The sequence below is a fragment of the Canis aureus genome, chromosome 4, assembly GCF_053574225.1.
Source record: "Canis aureus isolate CA01 chromosome 4, VMU_Caureus_v.1.0, whole genome shotgun sequence".
NCBI lineage: Eukaryota > Metazoa > Chordata > Mammalia > Carnivora > Canidae > Canis > Canis aureus.
This window is the reverse complement of record NC_135614.1, coordinates 75459644-75482115: the sequence shown is the minus strand read 5'-3', so window position 1 is coordinate 75482115 and position 22472 is coordinate 75459644. Positions and strand designations below refer to the sequence as shown.

At 41.1% G+C, this 22472-nt stretch overlaps 1 protein-coding gene across 7 annotated transcripts in view; it reads right to left on the bottom strand.

Annotated features, from left to right (window-relative positions):
• Nucleotides 1-20961, bottom strand: part of LOC144313017 (uncharacterized) — a 74487-nt gene extending 53526 nt beyond the window's left edge. For 4 of the 7 annotated variants that reach the window (XM_077896295.1, XM_077896294.1, XM_077896296.1 and 1 more), the window contains exons 1-3: nucleotides 20718-20961; nucleotides 15898-15994; nucleotides 14047-14101 (exon numbers count right to left, since the gene is read on the bottom strand). In XM_077896295.1, the coding sequence (XP_077752421.1) occupies nucleotides 14047-14101; nucleotides 15898-15994; nucleotides 20718-20855 (290 nt within the window). In that variant the 5' untranslated portion in view covers nucleotides 20856-20961. Of the gene's footprint in view, nucleotides 1-2649; nucleotides 2761-14046; nucleotides 14102-15897; nucleotides 15995-18764; nucleotides 18876-20717 lie in introns of those variants that run through there. The other 3 variants (XR_013378684.1, XR_013378683.1, XR_013378682.1) reach the window with 3 other exon arrangements.
• Between the last annotated feature and the right edge of the window lie 1511 nt (nucleotides 20962-22472).

Sequence of the window (22472 nt, the reverse complement as noted above, 5' to 3'; positions counted from 1 at the left end):
TGACATGAGGTGGAGGGGAAGTGAGTGGCCAGATGTTACAGGGCCTTGCAGGCTGAGATAAGGCGTTTGAGTGCGATTCTGAGCATGATGGGAACTATTGAAATGTCTGAAGCAGGAAATTGCTTTATGGCATTCAAAGATTACTTTGGCTCTGGTGGTTGGACAGGAGAGGTGATCGCAGGGAAGAGAAGAGAGGCAAAGAGACTGGTGGAGCGTGCCTGCAGAGGCCCAAGTAACAATGGAAATGGAGGGGAAGGACTCCTTGGGAGCCAGCAGCCTGCACTGCACTGAAACACTTACCCTGTTTCAGTCCACTGTGCTCTCAACTGCAACCCAAAGACTCCACCCCAGGAATACCCTCTTCCTGACAATTTCCTGAAAGCTGCATCATCTGGCCACATGCATCTGGAAGAGGCTGCTGGCGACTGCCAAGACAAATGGTTAACAAAAGAGGTTGCAGTGGGAGCCAATGAGTGGGCACATGTGTCCATGTCTCCTGTCACTGCCACTACTCCACATTGACAGAGACTCACCAGCAACACCCTCATCACATCCATTTGTTGCTTTTACCTACCCTTTTGAGGCTATGGATGGAAACTATTAAAGTTAGGGAAATGACTGAAATATTTTCCCGCTGTCATGAAATTAAATCCATACAAAAGCTCCAAGAGTATTCAGCAGCCCTAAAGCTCACCAGGGTGGTGAGAACCTGTACCCATTTGCTTTTAAAAGATGAGCGAGGATGGTTCTTTAAATTAATTTCTCGCTGCACCCAGAAATAAAAAATGTCCACTTGTTGCTGATCTCTTGCAAAATTTGGAAGAAGTTGTCTTCCTTTGTAGGCAGGATTCACATAAAACAGCACTCATACCTTCATTCACTCCATGTTTGGTTGTAATTAAGTGTTTCATTCTTGAGGTTTCTTATACACAGAGTCTCCGTATAGAAGAAGAGTTACTAGAGACTGATTTTTTGCCTTTTGGAAGCAGGGGAGACGTCCCCCACCCACCTCTGTCTGAACATTAAATCACAGCACTTCAAGTTGAACTGGGTCCCATTTTCCCAGCCTTTGATATTCTTCCAATATCCCAGTGTGCAAGACACCAAAACCAGGAAAACCTATTGTAATTTTGTGAATTGCTATTGTTTATTTGATTGGTATCTATATCTACTATCTCTTTCTTTGACTTTCCTAATTTAGGATAGTCCTTGAAAGATAAAGCAGTGTGTGGAGAAGAGTATTGTGAGAAAACCAAATAGGTCTCACTAACTTATTTTTGGAAGTTTTGGAAATAAGTAGAGGAGAGAAATAAGAGGTACTCACGAAGGAGAGCGGGAATTAAGATCTGGAAGAGGCTGAGGATTTTTCTCATTTAAGAAAACAAGATATCACAGTGTCTTGAGTTGCATTTTATGACTTGGATGTGAGATCATAAAACATGGGTGAGTTAGTTCAGAGCGAGTAGGTCATGCCTCTCCTACAGGTTGGGGTGGATCAGCTATGCTGGTCCCAACCTAATCCCTTAAGTATAGCATGAAGACTCCCAAAGGGGATTAGAGCCCAAAGATGACACACACAATTTAAATTAGTGCATGATGACCCCAAATTAGGATAGAAAGTGAACTCAGACAATCATTCAAATGGTATGACTTTAGGGACTCTGAAAAGCAGCCTGGTTCAAGAATGTCCATCCTCACATCAGCCCAAAATTCTTTTCAAGATCCTCTTCTGTGAGTTAGTTCCTTCCTACCTCCTTATAAAAAGTCATAAGCTATCAGAGATGAGTAAACGTGATGCCATTATTACTCAGTCGGATTTTAATGTGACTTGATCTGTAATATCAAGGGAGGGGGTGTAGAATGTAAGCAGGAAGGATAGTGAATTCTGACATTTTGATATGTACTCATATCAAAATGGATGGTCAGAGAGTGGTTTTGCTGCAGGAGAGGATCTGGGACAGATAGGGGTTGTCCTACTCAGAACTTTGCACAGTGCTGACCTGATAAACCCTCTCCTAGGACTCACAAATCAATCATTAAGTACTTACTAAGGACTACTATGTGCCAGACACTGTACTATGTTCTGTGGACCCAAAGAGTTATCAAAGATAACATACCTGGTGTAAGTAGATAGTTAGGACACTGCACATCTTCCCTATTCTGCATTCAGTGACGTCATGACGATATGCACCGGGTGCTATAGGAATACCAGCAGGAGGGGGGCTTAGCCTAACTCCAAAGGAAGAGTGAATGATGGCTAGGAAAGATTTCCCGGAGGAGGTGATAGCTAAGCCAAATTACTTCTGTAGTAGAGTTTACCGTATTTCACCGATTCTGAAGTGCACTCTTTTCTACATTGCAACATCTCTGAAACTAGGATTTGTCTTATAATCCATAGAGACATAGTAGCTATGGGCCAGGCAAGCTACTATGACATTAATTGTCATTACCTGCACAGGAACACACTTGCCCATTTTGACATCAGTTCATTCGAGCTATTTTTAATGTTTAATGTGGAGTTTAATTGCTGTTTAAAATGTCTTCAAGAAATTATTCATGATTTATTGTTAAAGCAAAAAGTTATTGTCTACACAGAAAAGTGTGGGATCAGAGTGAAAGACCATACGTTGGCATTAAGAAAGCAGATACCTATCATTACAAGGATGTCCACAGCTCTGTATTTCCTCACAAAGTAGCGTATTTTCTGAGATTCAAGAAGATACCCAGGAGCAAATGAAGCTATTACATTCTGTTGCTAAGATACCAAAGAAAGAATTGCCTACCACACACTTAGCAACACAGCTAAAGGCAGGATAAGTTGCTAAGCCCAAAGGAGTAGATTCAAGAAAGTGTCAAAGGAGCAGAGGCTATTGGTACTGATTTACCATGGTAGAGGACTCTCCTTAAAGCATTATGGTATAGGTTTTTAAAAGTTATTTATTTATTTATTCATGAGAGACAGAGAGAGAGAGAGGCAGAGACACAGGCTCCATGCAGGAAGCCTGATGTGGGACTCGATCCTAGACCCTGGGATCACACCCTGAGCCAAAGGCAAACAGACGCTCAACCACTGAGCCACCCAGGCGTCCTGCATTATGGTATAGTTTAAAAAGTAGTGTTCTTTCCTTTATTGCTATGAAGTGGCTAATCAACAGTGTCTTTTTAAAAAAATTAGGTAGGTATATTTTATTCAATCTATTTATAAAGATATATTTTAATGAAAACTCAGGATTAATAACTCTTTTAGAATAAAAAAATAACATTTTAGAATATATAAACTTTCATAGTATAATACACTATTTGGTTGCAAGGAGCAGGAACCCATTCACTTAGCTTAAACCCAACAGAGTGGTGAGCTAGAGACGGCTCATACAAGCTCATGAAGGGCGACTGCATGTGCCTGTTTCCCCTCCTCTGTGTTCAGTAACATCATGATAGCTTGCAATAGGCCAGGGTGGGAGTATTTATACTCAGGGCTTTGTTGTTTGTCTGTTTGTTTGAAGAGCTGGTTTACCGGGACACCACTGTCAAAGGGAAAATCTGTGAATTATACAAGAGTATCTCATGGAAGCAAAGGGTTTGGAGCCATGTAATGTAAAGTTATTAAGAACAAAGATAACTTCTTTTTATATATTCCTCAGTCTCTCCAGAGCCATGTGGCCTCTTATCTCTTCTTAGATCTGCATATCTTTTCCTTCTTCTCTCTCCAGATTTCATGGCCATCTCTAGTAAAATCAGGTTCAAGTAAATTCATATTGAGTGTAGATCCTCCTTTCTAGAACTATGACTAGGGTAGATTTTCAAGAAGGGGGCATAAGGGCGGGAGAAAAATGATGAGCACCTCAGCCTCAGTCTTTAAAAAAGTTAGGGTAAGAAAAGTAAGTTGGAAAGACATCCCAAACAGTGGTACCTATTTTAGAATTGCTAGAGCAGGGACACCTGGGTGGTTCAGTGGTTGAGTGTCTGCCTTTGGCTCAGGGCATGATCCCAGGGTCCTGGGATCAAGTCTCACTGCGGCCTCCCTGTAGGGAGCCTGCTTCTCCCTCTGCCTCTGTCTCTGCTCTGCCGCTGCCCCCCTCTCTCTCTGTGTCTCTCATGAATAAATAAATAAAATCTTTAAAAAAAATTGCTAGAGCAAAAAGTAGAAACCTGGCATAGCAAGAGGGTGAGACTAAAGAGATGGACAAAGGACAGGCATGAGGGCCTCATGCATCACGTTGATGGGCTTAGAATTTGTTCTGCACACAACAGGGTTTCAAAGTCTAAAAGTTATCAGCACACCAGGGTGGCTCAGCGGTTGAGTGTCTGCCTTTGGCTCAGGTTCCGATCCCAGGGTCCTGGGATCAGAAGTCAGCTTCTCCCTCTGCCTATGGTTCTGCTTCTCTCTGTGTGTCTCTCATGAATAAATAAATAAATAATCTTTAAAAAAGAGAGAAAAAAGTCCAAAAGTATCAAGCATGGGAGAACTGAAGTCTAGATGCTTCTAATAAAGTCCTGAGAGACATTAAGCCGCAGTGAGAAAGGCATGAACAGGACAGTCCAAAGCTTGGGTCATATATGTGTCCATTGACAGATTCCTTCCATCACTTGGGCAAAGTTCTCAAATCCTCAGTTTCTTCATTTACAAACTGGAGATAAGTAATAGCTACCTCTGACTACCTCTGAGGAGTCACTGGGAAGGCAAATGACATAATCTGTGTGAAAAATATGGTTCAAGCATAAGGTACTTACTCATCTGTAAAATGAGGGGGTTGGTCTAGATGGGATCTGATGTTCTTCTAGTTCTAAAGCTCTACGACTCTATTATTATCCTTATTATCTGACGATCATGCTAAAATTATGGGTTTTATGGATCTGAAACACCCTTCTCTCATCTTGCCAAGAAAACGTAATGCAAGGCTCTTAGCCTGGGAAATACCACTTCCTAGGTGGTTGTTTCCACAGAAACACCAATAACCATAAAGTTGTGCAGGAATGTGAACTGTCTGGGTTTGAACAGGAAGAGGAAATTAATGTAAAAACCAGGAACAGAACCAAACCCCTAAAAAAGAATAGAGTTTCTTTCTGTACATTACATGTAAATATGTAACCTAATCCCCCATCTGAAAACTCTCTGCTTTTTAAAATACTGCACATGATACCATAGCTGAAACACTGAACGATTTAAAAGTGGTTTCAGAACACTATGACAAAACCTAGAGGTTTAGAACGATGAGGTCTAGAGAATTGCTTCATTCCAAAATTGCCCTTCAGCCACAGTGGTTAGTGTTCAGTGACTCTCTTGTGTTTTAGAAAGAAAAGGGGGGAAATGATCCTCTTCCTAGGAATACATCATCAGAGGTGGAGCAGTAATGATTGAACCGCTGCTGACAGTCACAGAGGGCTGCCTATGTGCCAGACGCTGGAGTATGAGTGCTTTACTTGGATTTTATTTAATCTTCATAAAATCTCCAGTGAGGCAGGTGCTCTTATTGGCCCCATTATGTAGATGAGAAACCGAGGCTCAGAGGCCAAGGCTCGATCTGAGTCCTGCAGCCAGCAGGCGGTAGCTCTGGGATTCAAAGCCACAGAGCCTGGCTCCAGACTTCATCCTTGTCATCACCTATGCTACTTTGGCTCCGACTACTTACTATGATTCCCTAAAAACAGTTTTTTCCAAAGCAAAAGATAACATGATATGTATTGAGGGGCGGTTGGGAAAGGATCTCATTAGTGAGAGAGGCTCTGTGGTACTTCATTTACAACAGTTAAAAATGAATAGTATGTTGAATGTTCTCCTCAGCACATAGAAACGGTCCACATTTCCCAGAATGGACAACCTAAAACATCAGAGGCATCCTGTCTCAGGAAAAGCTCAGACCTCCAAAACCCCTTTTGTCCCATAAATAAAGAGTAAGCCTCCTTATCCCAGCTCACAAGGATTTGGAGAGGAGGCAGGGATTCTCCATCCCAACCTTGGTCTCTCCTTAGCGGCTGTCGGAACCATCAATTAATTGCCACTCTTTCTTCCCATGGTTCAGAGCAGTCAGACCATGGAAAGGGAGTGAGATCCCGAGGAAAGGATTCTCTCCCCATCTTCCAAGCAAAACACTTCAATCAAATATCTTTTTTCTCATACATTTAAACAGATTCTAAAAATACATTTACAGAAAACCCAAAAATGACATTAGATTCTCCTTTTCTTTGGTTAGCCATAAACGTTTGTGAGGCATAAAAGCCTGTGGTAGGGAAGGAAATGATAATACAGCTCAGTAATCCACTATTTCTATTCCTAGAACATAATTACCGAGGAAAGCAATCAAGTGGCATGCATTTATTGAGCATTTACTAAATGCCTTGCTGTGTGGGATAGAAAATAAGGGCAGTAAGGTCTTAATTAACAGACCCCTGGGAACTGAACATGGTTAAAGCAAAGATGAAGACAAAATTTCTGTAAAAACTGTGGAAGCAAGACTGCCTAAGGATAGGAGAAAACACTAAAGGGATGGAGAATTGTGAAGCTGTTCCTCTCTTGCCAACTCTTTGGGGGGCTTTTCCTGCTTCTTGAGAAATACCCTCCCTCAAATCCTCTGCACTTTCTCTCTCACTCAGCGGGCATGTGTGGTTCCCTGCAGCCCTGGCCAGGAGCTGCGAATGCAAAGAGGATCTGGACCCCACTAATGGGCTCTGCTTCCAGCCAGCATTTGCACAGCTTCTGTCACTCTGCTCCTACCCCCACCAGGCCAGTCAAAATAGGGTATGATGACGAGTCATTCACACTTTTGAATGGGTTGGCCAATAACGGCTCACACAAAGCCCATTCACACTAAAATGGAACTCTGGGTGCTTTGGCACTTGAAGGCTGTTTCTTTCAGTTGAGGAACGGAGTTTCAGATACCACTAAGCATGTTGTAGGAGGAAGAAGGGGAGCCGGGAATCACCCCAGTTCTGCTTATGTAGCTGGGCCTGGACGCCTCAGCTCAAATGTCACCTCTTCAGGGAGCCCTTCTGTGACGCTGGATCTAATGTTGGTGGGCTGTCAGGTTAGCCACTTTGTTTTATTGGTAGCCCTTCCTGTTATTGTAAATTACCTTGTTTATTTCTCTATGGTAGGTTACCCTGCACTTCCCTCTAAGTCCTAAGATCTTCTCAATTTTCTTTTCTACTCTGTCCGCAGAGCCTGACACATTGGCTAGGACATGGATGGTTATTGAGGGAGCGAGTGACTGAGTGAGTGACTGAGTAAATGAATGTATTTGGCCACTTGATTTAGCTCCTGAGGAGTGGTTGAGAGGACAGATACAGGCAGCTAGTATTTGACAAGGGGACCAAGAATATTCCATGGGGATAAGGACAGTCTCTTCAATTAAATAAACTTAGGGAAGGGGTGCCTGGGTGGCTCAGTGATTGAGCATCTTGCCTTTGGCTCACGTCGTGATCCCAGGATCCTAGGATCAACTCCTGTATCAAGCTCCCTGCGGGGAGCCTGCTTTTCTTTCTGCTTATGTCTCTGCCTCTCTCTCTGCGTCTCTCATGAATAAATAAATAAAATCTTTTTAGAAATTTAAAAAAATGATTAAAAAATAACAAGTTTAGGGAAAACTGAGTAACGTTGAGAAGACTGGAATTGCGCCCCTGTTGTATACCCCTCACATAAAATAACTCAAAAATGAATTAAAGACTTAATTCATTGCAAGACCCAAAACTGTAAAACTAGAAAAACAAACAAACAAACAAAAAAAACAGGGAAAAAGCCTCCTGACATTGGTCTTGGCAATATCTTTTTTGGATGAAACACCAAAAGAAGAGAAAAAAGTCAAAAGCAAAAATCAACAAGTGGGACTACATCAAACTAAAAAGCTTCTGCACAGTAAGATAAACAGTCAACAAAATTAAAAAACAACCTACTGAATGAAAGGAAATATTTGCAAACTACATATCTATAAGGGATTAATTTCCAAAATATATAAAGAACACATGCAACAACTCACCACCAAAAAACCCCAAATTTTAAAAAAAAACCCGATTTTTAAAAAATTGACAGAGGAACCTGATAGACATGTATTGAATCATTATGTCGTACATCTGAAGTTAATAAAGGCCATATGTCAATTATACCTCAATTAAAAAAATTCACATGGCCAACCGGTATATGAACAAATGCTCACTAGTATCACTAATCATCAGGGAAATATAGATCAAAACAATAATGAGATACTGCCGAACACCTGTTAGAACGGCTATTCTCAAAATAAGTGTTGGCAAAGATGGGGAGAAAATGAGAACCCTTTTGCACTGTTGGTAGGACTCTAAATTGGTGCAGCCACTATAGAAAACAGTATAGAGGTATCGAGGCTCCTCAGAAAATAAAACACAGAACTACCATATCACTACCAGCAACCCCACGTGGGCACATATCCAAAGGAAATGGAAATCGAATCTTTTTTTTTTTTAATGAAAATAGAATCTTGAAAAGATATCTGCACTCCCACATTCACTGCAGCATTATTCACAATAGCCAAGACATGTAAACAACCTAAATGTCCATCAAGAGATAAATGGGTAGAGAAGATATGGCCTTTTTATGCAGTGGAATATTATTCAGCCGTGAGAAATACGGAAATCCTGTTGTTTGCAACAATATGGATAAACCTCAAGGCCATTATGCTAAGTGAAATGAGTCAGAGTAAGACAATTACTGTATGATATCACTTACTTAAGGAATCTTAAAAAGCCAAACTCATAGAAATAGAGTAGTGGAGTGTTAGCCAGGGGTGGGAAGTTGGTAGAATGAGGAGATGTTGCTCAAAGGGTTTAAGTTAGGGGCGCCTGAGTGGCTCAGTCAATTGAGCATTTGACTGTGGCTCAGGTCATGGTCTCAGGGTGCTAGGATCCAGCCCTGCATTGGGCTCCCTCTGCCCCACTCCCATCTTGTACTCTCTCTCTCTATCAAATAAATAAATAAGTAAAATCTTTTTTTTTTAAAGAGTATAAGTTATAAGAGTCTAATATACAGTGTGGTGATTATAGTTAATACTATTGTATTATATCCTAGAGGGTTTATATGAGTAGATCTTGTATGTTCTCACCACAAAAGAAGAAGTGGTAATTATACGATATGATGGAGGTGTTAGCTAATGCTACAGTGATAATCATTCTGCAATATGTAAGTACATCAAATCACCGTGTTGTACCCCTTAAACTTACATAGAGTTTTGTATCAATTATATTCCAGTAAAGCTTGAGGAAAGAGTGATTGGCAGGGGTTTGGAGATCTGAAGGGTCACAGGCTGGTCTCTACACCCCAGGTCAAGGGTAGGCAAACTAGAGGCCAGCTGCTCGTTTCAATAAATAAAATTGTATTGCGACACACCCACACCCACTAGTTCACTCATTTTTACAGCCACATTTGGGCTCCAATGGCAGAATTGAGTAGTTGCAGTAGGGACCACGATCTAAACATATTTACAACCTGGTTCTTTACAGAGTTTGCTGACCCCCACCTAGATTTGCCCTGGGAGAGTTGAACTGGGACTATTGGATGCCAATTGGCAAGCTATTGGGGATGAAGGAGGTAGTGCCTCCTTGTTATTAATAAATCTTTGTCCCCTTTTATTAATATGTGCCATCTTTCAGAATACAATTTTAAATAAAAAATGGTTTTAAAATTGTTTAAAGTGCAATGCCTTAAAGACTATTTATTGCATTAATCAAGATAGGCCAGGCGGTATGACAGTTAATAATCTGAAAGCCTCAACAATTTAAAACAACCAAGCTCATCTCCCACTCACATTACATTGCCCATGGAGGTTGGCAGGGGCTCTTCACATTGTAGTCACTCGAGAACCCAAGGCTGATGGAGGCTCATCTCTACTCTACTTCTATGATTTCTAAGGTGGAGATAGGGATATGGAGTGAGAAGAACATACTGAATCATATATAGGATTTTAAGGTTTCCACCTGGAAGTGACACAGGCCGCTTGCATTCATATTCCATTTCCCAAAGCAAGGCTATGGCCACATCTTAGTTCATCAGGGGGAGGATATGTAATCTTCCCACAGGAGCAGGCAATGAATATTTGTGGTAACTTTATAACTAGCTATAATTATTCTTGAAATACTTGAATTAACAAGAAAAGTAGTGGGTTAGGATTAGGACCACAGATTTTAATCCCAGGTAGAATTGGGTCCACAGGAATTAGAGCAAGAATGAGGGGCCCCTTTCCTGAGAGTCTCAGCCCCTGAGATGCTTTGAAAAACCACAGACTCCCAAGTACCATTGTTTAAAGAAAGAAATCCTGGGATTTGACATAGGCTACAATATTCTATTAGAGCTGTTACTAACATTTAAAACTCTATTGAGACCAAAATCGTCCAGCAAATAATATCAAAACAGTACTCAGGAATTTAGAACTTTTTGAGTTGCTTTACATTTGTCTATAACTCTCAAGGCTAAAACAGCTCTTCCTGTGTCTAGCAGCAGTGGGGGTGCTCTGCATTCCTTCACATACTGCAGCATGCCCCTGGTGTACAGCGTAAGAAATGTTTGTCTTCCAAAGTTTCCATATCTGGGATGGGGAACTGTCTAGCCTGGGCTTTCAACATCTTATTCATCTCACTCCTAGGAATCATTGCAAGCCCCCAGAACCAAAAAAAAAAAAAAAAAAAAGTGAGCATCTGTGGTATGGATGGTGCAGGAGGCAGAGATCATGACACAGCTGGGGATAATCAATCTGCTACATGGGATTCCTGAGTTAGAAAAAGAGTTCAAGGAGGAATTCTATAGAAAGAGAGGGGGGAGATCTTCAGTGGTCTCACTCAGGCCCAGGATTGAACTTGGTTACTTTCAGCCAGCCCATGTGACTGACCAGTTGCTAACACAAAGAGTTAACTATGGGCATTCTAGAGGACTCAGAAGGGGGAACATCACTCTATTTAGACCATGTTGTATCAGTAATCTGGAAGGTTAATTTTGACCCAGAAAAGTGGGTCATATTCAATTACAAATAGCAGAGCCTTTTGATAAGTATTGCCAATGTAGGGAAAGGCTATACCAAAAGGAGAAAAGTGGGCTGTCTTAGTGTACTAGGGCTGTCATAACAAAATACCATAGACCAGGTGGCTTAAACCACAGACATTTCTTTTCTCAGTTTTGGAAGCTGCAAGTCCGAGATCCAGGTGTTGGCAGAATTGGTTCCTGCTGAGGCCTCCCTCCTTAGCATGGAAGTAGTCTGCGTCTGCACATGGTTTCTCTCTGTATGTGCAAAACCCTGGTGTTTCCCCATGCATCCCAACTCTCTTATTATAAGGATAGTAGTCAGATTGGATTAGGGTCCACCCTGGTGACCTCACTGTAACCTACTTATCTTTAAGTAAGTAATTTTAAAGTCCTGTCTCCAAAAACAGTCACATTTTGAGGTACTGGAGGTTAGGGTAGCAACGTATAAATACGGTGGGATAAAATTCAGCCCATAACATGGATTTTTAGCACATGTTAGAAAACTTGAAACTCCCCACTCTGTTCACATCAACAATGAATTTCTAGTATGACTGCCTGAACTTCTTGCCCTTTACAAAATCTCCTCCGGCATCTCCTCCCAAACTCTGTGTGTGTGTGTGTGTGTGTGTGTGTGTGTGAAAGAGAGATTGATGTATGTTCACAAAACATGCCAAAAAGTGAGGGTGCAAAACGTACAGCTTGATTCCAGAGTTAAGCACACAGTGTCATCCAATCTGAGTTTTCCTTTCCAGGAACCTATGCACCTGAATACTTTTTAAAATGCTGCTAACATGCTAAAATGTAGATACAGCACTTTCTATAAGTTTTATGACCATGGAGATCTGTTCATTATAGAAACAGGCACGGAGGATCCCCTCAAGAGGCTTACAATTCCACGGTATGAGGATATCTTCCCACATTCTATTGAAAATGCCTTTATTTTGTTCCTTGTCTTGGATGATAGTTTTGCAGGGTATACAATTCCAATGATTTATTTTCTCTCAGCATCTTGAAATATTTTCCTGGATTCTGGCTTCTCTTGTTGCTGTTAAGAAGACTGGTAGCTAATTGCTGCTCCTTTTTAGATTAGAGCTAATTGCTCTCCTTTCTCCCTGGTGCTTTTTATGATCTTCTGTCTTAAGCTTTCTGAAGTTTCATTATAATGTTTGTAGTAATGAATTTATTTTTATTTATCTTGCTTGGGATTTGATGTACTTCTCCAATCTGAAAAATCATGTCTTTGACCAATTCATATTTTTAATTTTTTCTTTGAATATTGCCTTTACTTCCCTCTGTCTATTCTCTCCCTCTGGAGCTCTAATAAAATATATTTTGAATATCTACATCTTCCTCCATATCTCTTTTTCTCAATTTCATAGCTTCCATTCTTTCATCTCTCTGTACAGCATTATAAGGTGATTCTTCAGTCTTTTTTCCAATTTTTTAATTCACTCTTTACTTGTGGCTCATCTTTCATTTAATCCATCCTTTGCATTTTAAATCTCTATTATTACAGTTTACATTTCTAGAAATTCTGTTTGGTTGTTTTCAAACCTGTCTATTTATTCTTGATGGTCTTTTATTAACTTCTTATGTCTAAGTTCTCTATTTCTTCATGAATATTTTAAGCATACTTATTTCACATCCTTTGTTAGATGATACTATGCCCAAGGTTACTACAGTATAAGTCTATCCTTTATTGTTTCTGCTGAGCTCAATTTATGGTGGCTTAATTTTTCATGTGTTTCTGATTTTTAAAAAAATTTTAAAGATTTTATTTATTTATTTGAGAGAGAGAGAGAGAGAGAGAGAGAGAGAGAGAGCTCCCAAGCCACTGGGGAGGAGCAGAGGAGGAGGGAAAGGGAGAAAGAATCTGGAGCAGATTCAGTGCAGAGAGCAGAGCCCCAGGCAGGACTCAACCCCATGACTATGAATTCATGACGTGAGCCAAAACCAAGAGTCGGACATTTAACTGACTGAGCCACCCAGATAGCCCTAATTTTTTTTATTTGTTTAAGTCTCCTCTTAAATGTGGGAAGCCTGAAGAATCTATAAAAGTCCATCTCTCTCTATACCTGGTGCCTTGAGGAGTTATGAACTGGCAGTCTTTCAAGATAATTTTTCTAGCTGGGGTTTCCCAAACCATGTAAGTAGAATAAACACTTAACCTCCTTGAGGACAGGCTTGGAATTATAAATTCTCAGCAAAGACTTTTGTTTGTTTCTGTTTTTCATCCCTTTGACCAAGGCCTGGGAAAGTGGGAAAAACCCCTTACCTTGCTGTTTTTCTTTTGCCAAAGGATAGATTTTTTTTCCTAACCCAACTTTTTCCTGGAGAGTAGGGATGCTTGAGATCCCTAGCTTTTTCTCAGGATCTGGGTTCTCACTCCCACAGGACTTTAGTTCCCCCACGGAAAACCAAGCTCCCAGGATCAGCCAATGCCCCCCAAAGCAGCCCTCTGCTTCAGGGTTTGCTAACTACTCTGGTTTCCTTTATCTTGCCTCCTATGAATCTCATTTGCTTTCTTAGAAGTTTAACTGTGCTTTTAACCAAATGTTTGGTATTATCTAGTGTTTTTATGTGTTTGTAGGGGAATATTTTTCAGAATTTCCAGCCAGCTCTGTTGCTAGAGGGAGAAATACATTCCCAGGCTCTGCAGGCTGGGCCTTCTGCAACCCCTCAGGCCTAACTGCATGTGAGGCAGTTAGGCTCTTGCTTCAGTTTAGTGGAACAGAGAGCCTCTTTTCCTTTGTGTATCTGACTGAGACTCCAATAATCTATAGACATATTGTATTGTTTGCCATAAGCAATTGCATGGTAGCAAGCAGTCATGCGGCTGGGACTCAGAATACTAGGGTTCTCATTTTGGCCCTGCCCCGTAGACAAGTCCCTAAAACTCTCTGTAACTTGGTTTTTAAAAAATCTGCAAATAGGATAGCATTTTTGCCTTAATTGTTTTTTGTAATCGGGAGGTAAAATGGGATAAGTGAATATAAAAATCCTCTGTTAACTCTGAAGAGTGATATCAATGCAAGCCACTCTTAGTGAAAGTACAATAGCAAGCTCACCTTCTGAAGGAGGATGCATTGTGTTCCGATGTGCAGCTCCTGGGGTGGCATCTGCCTAATTAAGAATCAAGACTTGTTTGCAAAGACTAAAAATACACTTCTTAAAAATATACTAGTACATAATGTATAATGTCTCTTCCTTCCACTTGTAAACAATGCAATACTAAGTAAAAAGCAAGGGTTGAAAGAACACAAACTCTTGAATACAAATTGTGTATTATTGCACCTTAGGTGTTCAACTCCTCTAAACATTTGTGTTCATTTACTCCAATTTATTTCACTCTTTGAGATTCTTTGAGCTCTGTTCATAGCACCTAAAATACGCAAGACCAGATTCATTAGAAAAACACCTTGAGGGATGCCTGGGGGGTTCAGCGGTTGAGCGGCTGCCTTCGGCCCAGGGCGTGGTCCTGGAGTCCCGGGATGGAGTCCCGGGATGGAGTCCCGGGATGGAGTCTCGCATCAGGCTCCCTGCAAGAAACCTGCTTCTCCCTCTGCCTATATCTCTGCCTCTCTCTCTGTGTGTCTCTCGTGAATAAATAAATAAAATCTTAAAAAAAAAAACAAAAACAAAAACAGGGCAGCCCGGGTGGCTTAGCGGTTTAGCGCCGCCTTCGGCCCAGGACCTGATCCTGGAGACCCGGGATCAAGTCCCACATCGGGATCCCTGCATGGAGCCTGCTTCTCCCTCTGCCTGTGTCTCTGCCTCTCTCTCTCTCAAAAAAAAAAAAAAAAGAAAAAAAAAAGAAAAAAGAAAAAAACATGCCTTGATAACTGTTGCACCTGCCTGTGTATCTTACCTTGACCTGGGAAGCCCCTCTGAACATTGCTAACCTCCTTCTATTACTGCCATATCCGTCTTCTATTAGTGACCTGTCTTTTGGAAAGAGCAGTGACATTCTGTAGATGGCAGTGGATACTCCTACCGTGACTCCCACTGTTTCTATCTGCCTGCAAACTTTCCATCCCCAAAGAGTTTGTTCTTTCCTTGTGTTTTAAAGCTTTGCTCCTTGGTCAGCATGGTTCCTCAGACCAGCAGCATCAATGGGAACTTGCTAGAAATGCGGAATCTCAAGCCTTTCTTCAGACCTACTGAATTAGAATCTGCTTTTTCAACAGATCCCAGCTATTCACATGTACATTAAAGCTTGAAAAGCATGATTTTAAAACCATCATACTGAAAGAACACTTAGGTTTTATTTTCTTAAAGATTATATTTATTTATTTGACAGCGTGAGAGAGCACAAGCAGGGGGAAAGGCAGGCAGAGGGAGAGGGGGGAAGCAGACTCCCCATTAAGCAGGGAGCTGGACACGGGGCTCTATCCCAGGACCCTGGGATTCTGACCTGAGCTGAAGGCAGATGTTAACCAACTGAGCCACCCAGGTACATCTCTGAAAGAACACTTTAAATCAATAATTTTCTAATTTATTGTATATAAGAATTCCTTGGGATGTTCCTTAAACATGCAGATTTTTCTGACCCACCTACTGGAGATAGTGAGTCATTATTTCTGGGCATGAATCCATAAACCACACTTTGAGAAAACACACTTTTAAACAAAGTATAGTGTCTACACTATGTTTTACATTAAGTGGAGATGTTTTTAGCATGTTAGGGAGATCCACCTTTGACGCACTTGTCCAGGTGTAAGTCCAGTAAACTTTTTATTTTCCTTTCAGAAACCCCCTTGAAGGATTCCTTAAACAAGTCTCCTCCATGTCAAACTTTTTCCTCAGGTTTTCCCAAAGGCAACTGTAGCCATCCAACTCCTCCTGCCTAATGTGTGTCCTAACCTCCACCTCAGGTTATGTATGCTTCATGGAGATGGTCCCAGCACACGTTAGATCACCTGACAAAGAAGTGAATGGGCTCCCTCTTGATACAGTCCTTCTGCCTTGACCTTGACTCTGATGGGCAGGGACATCACACTTTTCTCTCTGTATTTGCTAAAGGGAAGAAAGAGAATAGTATTTAAAAACATGAAGAAATACCTTTTTAAAATAGCTACTTTATTATAGCCCTGTCACTTGATTTTCTATCAGATGTGCAACCAGAATGTGCTCCCAAACTGTCCAAACCGAGCATTCAGGTTGACTTGAAGCTCCAGCCCTGGAGTTTTCTTACTTTGTAACCTTGGGCAAGCTCCTTAACCTTTCCTAATCTATTTCCTCATTTCTCAATGGAAATAAGAGTATCTACCCCATGAAGTTGTTGTGAGACTTTTAAGAGTTAATGCTCATTTGGCTCTACGTTTGCTGTAAAATGAGCACTGAATAATTTTAACATATTATCAAAAGATACTTTGGCAGAGATGCCTACCCTGTGGTGGTCTGGTACTTTGGAGGTTCCCAATAAACTGTGACTCCTAGCATGTATGCTTTTGTGTAGCTCCTTCCCACTTTGACTCTGGTCTTGGCCATGTGATGATCAGCTTTGGCAAGCACAGTGTAAGTAGAGGCTGGATAGGCACTTGTACATTGAGGCTCATGTCTTGGGCCACTCCTTCTTGGAACAAAGCCACCAGTCCATGAGGAAGCCCAAGGAACCCTGAGAACTGAGGTCTTAGCCAATCCCTACCTGAACTCTAGCCAGGGACCAATACTATGCTGTAGGAAGGAGGCCACGTTATACCTTTTGGCCATCCTGGTACCCCAGCCTATACCATATATCTATACCACCCGGTCAACCCACAGAAACATGAGAAACAGTAAATTATATTATATTGTTGTTGTTTTAAGACACTAAGTTTTGAGACTGTTTGTTTTACATCAATAGATAGATTCAATATCCATTCTTCCCATTTTCCTATTAGTAAAACCCCAATTTCATTTGATGCACAATGCACCTAGCTAAAAATAGATATTTCCTTCTCTATCTTTCAGATGTCGGTGATCATGTGAGATACAATTTGGTCAATAAAATTGAGATGTTGAGTGGGGCTTTCAGAAAATCTCCCCATTGAGTGGACTATACCAGCTGTCTTCTCTTCCCCTTCTTCCTGCCTGACCACAGAATGGATGATGTAAGTGATCAAGCTGTCTTCTAATGAGGGAAAATATAGAAATCAAAGACCTCAGACCTGATCACCTTGAGCCACTGATCTAAAGGCAAGTAACTTTTCAGAATATGAGGGAAACAAGTCCCCATTGTGTTAAGGCCACCGTTATCTGCTAATAGGCATCATTATCACTGGAACAGGAAGCTGATTCCGGCGCCAATGGTGTTTTAATCACATTATTTACTATCATGGAAGCTGCATAGCACAGTGAGTGTCAGCCCTGGCTGCACGTTATAATGGGAATCTCTGGGTAGGGATGAGTTACTTATACTTTGGTTCCCGTAGCGCACTACTACCTAATATTTCAGCATAATAGAAAGCCTCGCATTTTCAAGGGTTCTGCTTACTGGGCAACATGCCTTGGCAGAGCCACAGAAGAGCATCAAAGAACTAGAAAGCAACATGAACTCATCTGTTTGTCTTCTTTTGGTGACTCTTTGTCCTTGTATGTCTGTAGACCATCTCTCCAAATAGGTTGGAAGCTCCTTGAAGGTAGAAAGCATCTCATATTTTTCCTTTCTATGTGTGTTCAATACTACACCTTACAGATTAATCGACAAAGTTTTCATATAAGACTTAGCAGTTAGTGCCCTAGAAATGTTTAAACTACAGGCGATGATATTTTTTTGAAGATTGTATTTATTTATTCATGAGAGACACAGAAAGAGAGGCAGAGACATGGCAGAGGGAGAAGCAGGCTCCCTGCGGGGAGCCCGATGTAGGACTCGATCCCAGGATTCCGGGGTCATGCCCTGAGCCAAGGCAGATGCTCAAACACTGAGCCACCCAGGTGCCCCAAGGCGATGACATTTTTAATAATGGTTTAATTGATTTTGATATACGTCACTATTTTATTTTCCTCTGGGTTCTATGAATCTTGTATGCTTCTCTACATTAATAACAATTATAGATATTATTTACTTAGCTCTTGCTCTGTGCCAGGTACTATTGTACATGCTTCACATGTGTTACTTGTTTAATCTGCAAGATAATCCAAGAGGCTGATACTAACATTATCCCCAGTTGGCAGATGAAGAAACTGAAGCCAAGAGAAATGAAGTGATCTGCCCCAAATTGCACTGCTTGAAAGTGGAGAAGCCAGGGTTCCAAGCCACTACCTGACAGAGTTATTTCTTCTAGTTTCTGTTTTCAAAAATGCTTTCAATTTGCATTTTTATTCCTTGAGAAATAAAGAGAAAATAAACAAAGAGAAAAATAAAAGTTCAATCATGAATGCTTTCTACTGGCTACCAGTTGCTCTTGGCTGGACAAGCCTATTCTCCAGGCCACCCTGGGAGGACACCTGCCCCAATACAGCTCTTCTGTTCTCACTGGTTCTTCTGTAGAGCTGGCCTCACGCTCACTACTATAAAATTTCTCCAAGGTGCACCTCTAGCCTGGAATCATTTCCCTCCCCTCCAAATCAAACATGCAAGTAAGAATGCCCAGACCTGGAGCAGAAGGCAGTGTGGTCAGGGAGGGAGAATCAGGATGAGAAGAAACACACTGAATGTTCTCACAATTTCTATTTCTTAATATGAGCGAGTTATGTTGGATGTGAATGGAGAGTCCTCTTAAGGCCACAGTTTAAATAAAAGTGTTTTAAAATACTTCCCAGAAGCCCACAGAGCAAATATGAGACCCACTCAGACCTCTACCTCCCTCTCTTTGTCTCTGAGTCCTGGGTCTTTTGATGGCAAATTTCCCAGACTAATTCAGAGCCAACTTAGTCTTCTGGTTCTTTCCAGTAGCCTCCAAAAATCCCTTCCTTTTTATATAATTCTAAATAACAAACTCCCCTCTGATTGGCCAGCAGTGACCTCGATACCATTAACACTGGAACTCTGCCGTCCTCCCCTCTATTGGTTTATTATTGTGAAGCCAATTTGTCTCCTTGGCATTTGTGCTCTCAGGGTTCTAGGAATCCATGAGAGGAAGCCACCATAGCCTTTTTCCTGCTTTTGCTGGCTTCTGTGGACCTTCCCTTCCTACTTCATCTCTGTTGAGGGAATATTTACACAGTGATCTTTCTGGCTCCCCCAATTCTGTCCCCCTCCTCTCCTCTGGCATATCACAGGACCGTGCAAAACATTTCCATGGTCTGAATCTTCTGAAACTCAAACAGGAAGTCAAGAACAATAAATTGTAGGGCTGTCTTTGAAAAAAGAAGGCAAAGGAAGAATGATAAGTTTACCTTAAAAGAACCTCCATCCTGAATGTGAGAAACCTGCTCAAGGCGCATTACTTGGAGAGTGGAGGAATTTGTATCGAGGCAAAACAAACAAAGGACTTGTGGAATTCTGTTAAATATCTTCACAGAACTGTAGTCGTATATCTTAAGCACTAACAGTCTGCTGTGGAAAATGAATTTTAAAAATGTGTTCACTTGCATAGTTGAAAGACCAATTTTGAGAACCAGCAATCTACTTTATGTCGTCTACTAAGGATTTTAAAGAGAACGAACACAAATGGAAAAGTGAAAATGAATACCAGAAGTTAAATGGCCACAACGCCTTGGAAAAACAGAAGCAAGAAGCCCTAACAGATGCAAAATAACTCATCAGCAAATGTAGTCCCCAGACTTATTATGGGTGCGCTATTCAGATAAGGAAGAAACATGAATTAAAATGTCTGGTAGGCAGACGTTGATCTCAATGAACAAGACAAAAATCGTGGAGCTCAGGTTTAACGCCGTAACAGAAAACAAGTGTCCCAAGCCAAGAAAAATAGTGGTTTGGTTTAGAATCACTCTGTGTCAAGAAATCCTTCTGGAGCATTGACTTTTTTACAAGGCCCATTGCAAGAGCCACCCCATCCTCTCCACCTAATCTCATTTTTGTTGGCAATGCTAAAGCAAGAAGTGGGTGCTCCAGACACGGCTGCGACAGTCAATAAAGCCTGGCCCCACTTTATGGTGATCTAGGGAAAAAGTATAAAATACCAATGCCTGGGGGTGCCTGGGTGGTACAGTCGGTTAAGCATCTGACTCTTGGTTTTGGCTCAGGTCCTTATCTCAGGGTTGTAAGATGGAGCCCCGTGTCGGGCTCTGGGCTCTGTGAGCTCATCATAGAGTCAGCTTGAAATTCTCTCTCCTCCCTCTGCCCCTCCTGTTGTGCTCCCTCTCTCAAAACAAACAAACAAACAAACAAATAAATCTTTAAAAATATACTAATGCCCACACCAGACCACTTTAATCAGTATCCTAGGGTATGGGGCTGAGGCAATTGGTGATTTTTACAGGCAGGTGATTCTAAAGGGGCTGCCAAGATGATGACCCACTGCAGAAGACGGAAGAAAAGATGTGACTGGCACACCCATGGATCTACATCCTGTATCGTTGCTTGTGCCTGTGGAGCTTTGTGAACATTTTTTCTCTTAGTCTTCTGCTAAGCAAGTAACTGCCTTTTCAATGTTCTTGAATTCCTCACGATGCCCTCCTCCACTGCCTTAATGGGAGAGAACTTTCTGGAATTTCTGACATGCACATGGCAGAGCAACCAACCTGACGGCACGGATGGCTATTTGGATTACCATAAAATGTTTCTTCTCAGAAAGAAGAGGACCAAGACTGAGCTTTTGGTGTCTGTTGCCTGTTCTAAAGTTGGTCTCACCTGGGTTCCAGTCCTCTTATCCAGGCCTCTGCCAGAACTGGGAAAAGGCATGAGATCAATACCTAAGTGGTTATAAATCCATGTGGCCTGAAGACAATATGGAGTGGTGGTTAGGAGGATGGCTCTGGAGTCGGGCATCCTGAACTACAATTCTTGGTGCCACTTTTTTCTGGCTCGATGATATTGGCAAGTTACTGGATCTGTTTGAAACTCAGTTTCCTCACCTGTAAAAATAGGATAATACTCCATCCAAGTTGCTGTATTAAGAAAAACTTTAATAGATACTAAATTCTTCATCTATATTAGATCTTCAACAGGCAGTATTGCACAGGAGTCAAAATTGAAGGCTCTAGAGCCAGACTGCCCTAATTTATCTCAACATTGCCACCGGCTGCATGACTTTAGGCAAGTTACTTAATCCCTCTGTGCCCCAGTTCCCTTAAGTAGGGAAAATAGTGGTACTTATGGGGTTGGTATCACCACAGGGGCCAAGGACAGTCCTAAGATGGATCACTTTGGCGTGAAGATTATTTTGAGTTAAAAATAATAAAAACTCAGCAAATTCAGGAAAACTCTTTACCTCCCTGTCAATTGCCTGTTTGTACCAATTAGAGGATATTAACAGAGATTCTTCTTTACCTAAGAGACTTACCTGAATAAGAGGGCAACCTTGTTTTCAAAATGTCTCCTCTCACCTTCCTGCCAGCAGTCTTCCTTTCTTTTGTGTCCTTGGACCCCTACCCCTCTCCTTAGCTCACAAAAGCCTTGTGTTGCCTGGCCATCTTGGAATTTTATGTCTGTTTGGAATCTCTATACATGCAAAATTAAGTGTGATTTTCACCGGTTAATCCGTCTCATTTCAATTTGATTCTTAGTCTGGCTAGAAAGATCTTGAAGGGCAGAGGAAATTCTTTCTCCCCAACATAAAGATTAGATGATCTAACATTAGGGTGGCCTACTGACTCAGTTTGTTCAGGACAGTTCCAGTTAATGCTTTTTGTCCTAGTATCCTGGTTTAGAATTTGCCTGGTCCCCTTCATTCTCAAAAGTGTCAAAAATGTCCCAGGTTGAATAATTAAGTACATGGCCATTGTAGTTATGTAAATATCACTTAGAAAAATGCATTGTATAGAGTAGATGCTGAATGTGTCTTAGCTGCTAACATTAAACTCTTCAGCAGTTCTATCCGATAGAAATGTAATGCAAGCCACATGGTAATTTTTAATTTTCTAGTTAACCACATTTTAAAAAGTAAAAGAAGGGGCATCTGGCTGGCTCAGTTGGTAGAGCGTGTTACTCTTAATCTCAGGGTTGTGAGTTCGAGCCCTGCTTTGGGTGTGGAGATTGCTTAAAAATAAAATCTTAAAAAAAAAAAAAGAAAGAAATTAGTGAACTTAGTGTTAATATATTTAGCCTAATGCATCATTTCAATATGGAATTAACATAAAAATTATTGAGATACTTTTTTTTCTCCATCCTACGTCTTTGAAATCTGGTGTATATTTTGCATATACAGCACATCTCAGTTTGGACTGATGACATTTCAAGTGCTTATGGTTTCTAGTCTATTACTATGGTCTGATTAAATGATTAAGCTGCTATGCTAAAGTTGTTTTATTAATTTCTCCTATGTCACAATTTCCTATTTGGAAATATCCCAAAGAAAATACCAAAAAAAGTGGTTTTCCTATGAATATTTGGGGTTTTTTTTCCCGTAGATCATCTCTAACGTTCTGATTGTGTTTTTGTTCCATT